Consider the following 7258-nt stretch of genomic DNA (forward strand, 5'->3'; position numbering starts at 1 on the left):
GGCCTAAGACAACGAAGTTTAATAATTAATTACTCGTTAACTATTTCGAAATTGGCAAAATGGTACAGGACTTTTTCGTTCATCTCGATCCGTTCTACCTTCTCAAAAATTTTGTCGGATATGGAAAGACTCACTCTGTATAATAAATTACTCTATTACGTCTCGTCCATCCATATTTATTTGTAACATGTACACGCACCGGCATAAATGCTGTCCCTATCCTTGTGAGGTGCATGCACACAACTAGAGTCCCTGTAGTTGTGTGCGTGCACCTCACAAGGATAGGGACAGCATTTATGCCGGTGCGTGTACATTACTGTTTGTAACAAGTTTGACGCAAGCAGAAACAGTTGCGACAAAATTATCTACAGATATTAATAAACACAAAATTTAAAGACACTTTTTCTTCCGCGCTTAGAAGTTTCTCGCATTTCGCGAAATGTCTTCATGACGATTTATTCAAAGAGAGAAAGCTTCACTTACCGATCCGTAAAGTCCGCCGCAAGGATCCATGCAGAGATAAAGGCAGGTCGCGATGCCTTGGATTGTTAATTGTCCGTCCTTCCCCACCGATTTCCTTTGAAAGATGGCTGAAAAAGACATAGAGACGACAATTAGCGTCGACCATGGGAGCATTCTTTTCCCCATAAGTGCGTTCATTGTGACGCTGTCTCGCATGGATTTTAATACGAATATAAACTGTCGAATCCAACGGTATATAATCAGGCGAGCGGGAAACAGGTTCTACAAATGTTTTAATCAGTGTATTCGAGCCTTGTCGCTTATTATTGAGGCCTTTTTTTCCCCCTAATGATACAATCTCGGGCGCGATGAATACGTATTTTCAACCGCGTATTAATCGTAATTTATGACACTTATCTCGCGCGTCAATGTTCATGGGGCCACTCGTGTCCGCGGCTTTGATGAATGAAGCCGTAACGCAACGTTGCAATTCGCGGCCGCGAGGGAAACGTGCAACGCGCGGACGGAATCGGCATTTATACCGCCGATAAAGCTTGTCGCCGATCGGAGAAATTACGCGACAGTGTAATACCCGAGGCCTGTCTTTAGCGTCCATTTGGCGCGACGTCGCGTACTATGTTTCGATCCCATTGCGAGCGGATATGTCCCGCGTAATGCCCTAAAAACGACACGCCCGGTAAATGGGATGCGTTATCGGGAATAGCGATCGATTCCCCCGCCCCTCTTCCCCCCCCTCATTTCAAATCTGCTCCCTGGGAAGAGATGCGGAGCGCGTCGAGCTCGAATGCTAGCGGCCGGCCGCGGTTCCGTGTCGGGGTATACGGCGCTTAGTGTAATCATCTTTAATCTCTCGTAGCTTCCCCTGTAGATACCGGTACGCGTAGGGCGCGTATTAAAGACGTGCGTGACACGATCCGGCATCGTAAAGCGAACGCGATCGCTCGCGCGCGCGCGCGCACACGGAGCGCAGGGCCCCCCGGTAAATGAAATGAGTTATCAGGAACGAGCCCGAGGTCGATTTTCCCCCTTTTTCCTTTTGGTTCCGGGATTTCTCCCCGGGAGGAAAGCTCTCGCGCCGGGGTGTCCGGGCTCATAAAGGCAACCGACCGGCTGATCCCGCGCGTACCGGACTCCCGGTACTGAGTTACGTGCTTACACAGTGTAATCATTTTAATTTCTCAATAGTTGCCGGGGCACGCCGGCACGTACGGCAGCGCGTACGCATTAAAGACGTGCGTGACAATCCCGCATCGCAAAACGAACGCGCGATCCGCGGAATATATATATATATATCTCGTCTCTTCCGCCCTGGACACGAACCGCGGCGCGAGCGCTAAATACAGGGTGTTGAACCGCGGTAATTCATTGCTTGCTCTTTTAATCCCTCGCGCCGGGGTATTCGCGAAATAATAAGACGAGTGCGCGGCGCGGGGTGCGTGTACGCGTGGTAAAAAGCCGCGTAATTAAGGCGCAGCGCGAGTGGAATCGCGGGTTTCGCGTACGAGTTGTCGCGCTGCCCGCGTGTCGTCGTTGGCTAAGAGGCTCGCTCTCGACCGCAGAAACGCATGAATTTATAATAGCAGGTCTCGCGCGGGGAGAGAGAAAGAGAGAAAAATGTTAACAGATGTACTCCCGAGATGTATACAAAGCAGGTTTGCGTTAATGCACGCATAAATCGTTCATTAATCTTCTTGTTCCTGTAAACTGCTATATGCGTATAAAGTAATTGCGTAAAAATTCAACATTGATAAAGTCTTGATTCATTTTTACGAAGACACGGTACGTGTTACGTCGAATTAAAAGATATAAAGATTAACGATAGAGATTAAGCAAATTTTAAATTATAACCGTTTTCCTTCCATTGCCGTGCATTTATTCCTTGATAAAAATAGCATTGCAATCCGTGGAATCACATTTTTGACATAGTTCATGGTATTTTCTTTTTCTATTTCGATTCTAATCTGTGTTGCAATATTTTGGAAAATAATCAATATTATATCTTACGATTCTTAAATCAGTTAGTTAAAGAACCTGAATCAATTTATAGATACTCGAGGCAGAGTTTGAGTGGCGTAGTACGCGTTAAAAGAGGATGATTTTACCAGATTTAAGATATTATATTAATAATAGAAGTTCAATCGCACATTCTTCATTTTTTGTGTGCATGCTATGTAACGAATATCTAATTATTACGTATTTCGATCTCTATCAACGTATCTAGCATCTATTCCGTGGTATTTAGCTGCTTGCATTTTAAAAAGCCAACGTTTAAATTTAACTTGAATCGATAAGAAATCGCGCAGGTTCATTTTATGGGCGATTGAATGGAATCTGACTGGTGAGAGTGTCTCTGCCATATTTACTTCTCGCACCCAACGTGTTGCTGTCAGCGCGATTAAACACGCCGTTGCACCGCGAAGATGCATCGGCGTGCTAGTCACATCATTTATTCCAACGGTTTGTGCACGAAGACGTAAATATCTCGTACACATCTGCGTTTCTTTTTGCGAACGGACTCGCGCATTCCTACGATAATTACCACCGTTTATTACGCTGAATGCACAGTAGCTATCGATGATCCATCTAGACAGAATAGTTGTCTCTGAGTTCGCAGAAAGCAGACCGGTAGATAATTATTTCAGAACTGTCGAGTAAGAAATGTTTGCGAGTTATTTTTATTCATTCGAACGTTACGGTCTCGTGTAACAGGATGATTTTGTAATAATTCGAGCGAGAAAAATTATAAAAAATCCAAGATTTTTCGCGAATTTAATGTCTTCGAATTAATTATCTTGGAAAAAAATCTTTTCGAAGCAGCAAATAATAAAATATTGTTTGCTGCGCAATTTGAATTGAATTTAAATTGAAAAAAACATAGAATTTTGGTTTAGAATTAATTATCTTCGGAAAAATTTTTCAAAGCAGCAAATAATAATGAAATATTGTTTGTTGCGCAATTTGAATTAACCAAGAAAGATCAACAGACTTCGATAATAAAATAAAAATCAAACAAAGAAATGCGCAATAGGAGTCAACACAAGACGTTATGTGTGAAATATATAAAATTTGATACATTGAAACATAAATGATTACATCAGACGTTTCGATCACGCAAAGTGTGTTTGCCAAATTAAATTATTTATTAAATGACAGCGTGCGCCAAATTCAACATTTATTACCTACATATTTATCGTAATAATTTTTATTTTGATGTATTAAATTTCATGTATTTCACACATAACGTCTTGTGTTGACTCCTATCGCCTATTTCTGAATTTGAATTGAATTTAACCAAATGTAGAATTTTAGAATCTCGGCGGAAAAAGATACTCGAAAAACAAGATTCAGATCGAAGTCTAATTATACGAAAAATAAACTAGGTATCTGTCGGCAAGCTTATAATTTTCGTAGAACTTAATTCTTTCTCTCTCTCCGCTTCTCCCTCTCTCTCTCTTTCTCTCTCTGATACTGCGTTTGGATGCGGATGATACGTGCTTTTTACGATTTATTCGATTCTGGATACGCGGCTTCGGCTTGCGACTTCAAATCAACGATCGTAAAACTAGAATCGCGCAGCCGCGAAGAATTCGAGTTCGGGCTTCTGCATATTTATCGGCGTGGCATTAATTAGGAAGAGCTCCCTTTATGATCGGAAACGCATCGATTAAGCGCGGCTCGCCACCTCGGAAAATCAATGATGATAGGAGCCCGCGCGGCTCTGTTATTATGAGCATGTGATCGGTAATAAGACATTCGAGGCGTACAAGACTTGCGGTTTTTTAAAAGAAAAAATGCGTACATGATCGTTTACCTGTCTGCTATAAACAGTACAAGAGCGCAAGTACGTGATGTTAATGAACGTCTTAAAGAGAGGGGCTTTAATGCGACCAGGAATACGGAGTTTCGCGAAGAAAGCGGCGTAAAGTAACAATAATGCCCACGCTGCTATGATTCATAATCGCTGGTCATTAAGTGATTAATGAGATAAAATTATCGGGTATTAAATGATAACGGTTATAACAAAATGATGTAAGTATACGTGATCCGCTAATGTAGCATTTTTTTACGGACCGGCGTACAAGCTTAATTAATGTTAACGCGATTGATCAAAGAGATATAAATTCAAAAAGTTTTTTTTCCGGGGGTAAACGGGATCGCGTGTGCCGTCGGTAATGTTACGGTTTCACTTAGCATGTCGAAGGGATTATTAGAGGGATTGTGGCAATAGGGACACGCGATTACAAAACATTGAACCTGTATATTCTAAGAAAAATAATAAGAAGATGATACAGGGTAGTGGTTAATAACAAGGTAGCAGACGGAATTAAAACAACTCTCGACGCGCTATCTTAATATGCTTCTTTTTGCCATTCTGGCACGTAACATATAATAATAATTGATTGGGAAGTAATTATATTTTAATTACACTTAATCTTGCACTCCGAGAGAAGCGCATTTGCCGTTAATATATTACCACGGTATCATTATTCTTCGTTCTAGTGTCGAGATTTACAGGGAATACCAGTAAAATTGAGCCTCATCGTTTGCCAATTATTTTACATCATTTTGTATTTATTAATGCACGCGTATCTTTTCGAATACTTGTATTCCTTTAGCGATAAGGTGTATTATTTTTTTGTTAAACATTTGACTGTCGGGCGTATTCAAAAGCCCGCGTTGCCGAATGAACGTTCGTGATTTGTTGTTCGACTGTTGGGGGCTGAAGTATGCTAATGCCACGCTATACGAGAGAAGCAAAGAAATGATAAAGACGGCCGGAGAGTTATCTGGCGTGTAACGCAGGTCGCGGTGTCGCGCACAAACATCGATTTTCCGATTGCATCTTACACGCATTTATACTTTCCATTTTTACGGGCCGGATCTTGTGCTATATTACCGTCGCGCGAAGATTAATTATCCCGGAACGTGTGCGCGGGTTTACGACGCCGTCGCGATACGAACCGAGCGCGACATAGTGCTTGCGACTCGCGACAAGAGGCCTCATAAGCTGACAGACCGATGGTCTTATCTGAGCGTATAATTTCATCGCATTGCCGCGCAAAAGAAAAATCGCGAGCCTACGTACGGTAATGTTTCCGCGAAGCGCGCCGTTGCAAGCATAGAAAAGCGTCTACGAGACGTTCAGAGAGAATTAGTCGATTTATACCAGTCGCTAGAATCCATCGACTATTTGGTATCAACGCGTCGTAACGTTCTTTGCAAAAAGCCGTCGTAGATTAATAATACCTAGAAGCCGGCTGGTTCACTTTAACCCTTTCACGAGTCGAGAAAGGTTGAAGGGACATTTACGTCACTGATCGAGCAATGACATTTAAAGTTGTGAAAGTACGAAGTCTAATTTTGCATAAACATCATTTTTAGACACCAACAGTCGATGAAGGGGAAAGATCCGAATCGCGGTGGGCTTGAGATAATTATTTAATATGTCCATGGGGAATAATATATTTTTATCCTACGTGAAAATTCCATGTAAACCGAATTTATATATTTCGCGCGTTCCTCGAAAATATAATTGGCATTCGTCGTCGATCTTGCTTTTCGAATGCACGGCGCAGTTTGATGTCGTCCTCCAACAAGACGCTGTAAGACACATTTATTTTATTGCTAATTTTAGAATTTCAATGCAGACGTAAGCGATATTAGGGATCGGATGCAGCTTGCGTCTTTGGCTGGCGCTTCGCGAATGGTATAAATTATTAGCGCATAAATTCGATTCGAGAAACAAGTTGCGCGGGCGTGTGTGCGAGCTGCGCTCCTGCGTCTAAATGTTTCGGCTCAATTGCATGCTTCGGTGACGTTAAATTATGGATACCACTGCAAACTATAATAATTTGATTCAGGTCCAAATTTGCGAACAAGACGTCAAGAATTTCGTAAATGCGGCGAGACAGAAAGTTGATAAATGTAGCATTTTTCAGAGATCGAAGCCGTCGTTAACATTAACGTACGGAAAAGACAAAATTATATTATAAAAATCATGAAGCAATAAATAATGTAAGAACCAAGACAGGATGTTAGTGTCTAAATGATTTTTAGTTTTAAAATTTCTCGCGAAAAATGTTTTAATTAAAAATTCATTTAGACACCAACATCCTGTCTTGGCTCTTATATCCTTTATTACTTCATATTTGTGATTTCACGTCAGAGCCTTGTGAATTTTATTTGTTTATAAAAATTACTTTTTAGATGAACTGTTTAAAGTATATAACCCGTGTTGTACTCGTTAGATATAAAAATGAAATTAGTGTTGCAATGAAATTTTTTTGAGCATACAATTGTTCGCCGGCACGAAATATATGTTAAATAATTATTGTCGGTATTAAATAAAAATAATCCTCGCTGTTGTTCGAGTAATAGCACAGACAATTCGCTCACGGCCGCATAGATTTCGATGCCCTAACGCATTTGACATAATCTGATATTTCAGGGATAATTGCTTTCATTCGTTAATGGATACACTCATTTTTGACAACGCTTAAGAGAGCGATGATCGATGATACACCCGGCACGATAAGTCGCTGGCAAAGCGCGTGTTGGTGTTAATGGATATACGCGGATTTACAGATGTAGCACGTCGTAGTACAGTTAACGAGCTCTCCTGTTAACGAACGTCAACACTCTAATTGAGCGCCCATGTCTTTTCGCACACACTTTAGACGCGTAGTTAGCTGTTGACCGTGTCATTCTCCGGTGTATTATAGGTGCGAAGTTCCCCCCCCCCCTCTCTCTCTCTCTCTCTCTCCCTCTCTCTCTC

The 7258-nt window shown here is 41.5% G+C and overlaps 1 protein-coding gene across 1 annotated transcript in view; it reads right to left on the reverse strand.

The window, feature by feature from the left end:
• Nucleotides 1–7258, reverse strand: part of LOC105558966 — a 115649-nt gene that overhangs the window by 37509 nt on the left and 70882 nt on the right. The window contains exon 2 of the mRNA XM_012006944.1: nucleotides 484–590. Coding sequence (XP_011862334.1) covers nucleotides 484–590 — 107 coding nt within the window. The remainder of the gene's footprint in view (nucleotides 1–483; nucleotides 591–7258) is intronic.

Source organism: Vollenhovia emeryi, unplaced genomic scaffold, assembly GCF_000949405.1.
Source record: "Vollenhovia emeryi isolate VEMERY1.0 unplaced genomic scaffold, V.emery_V1.0 DF939301.1, whole genome shotgun sequence".
In the NCBI taxonomy this organism is placed as follows: Eukaryota; Metazoa; Arthropoda; class Insecta; order Hymenoptera; family Formicidae; genus Vollenhovia; species Vollenhovia emeryi.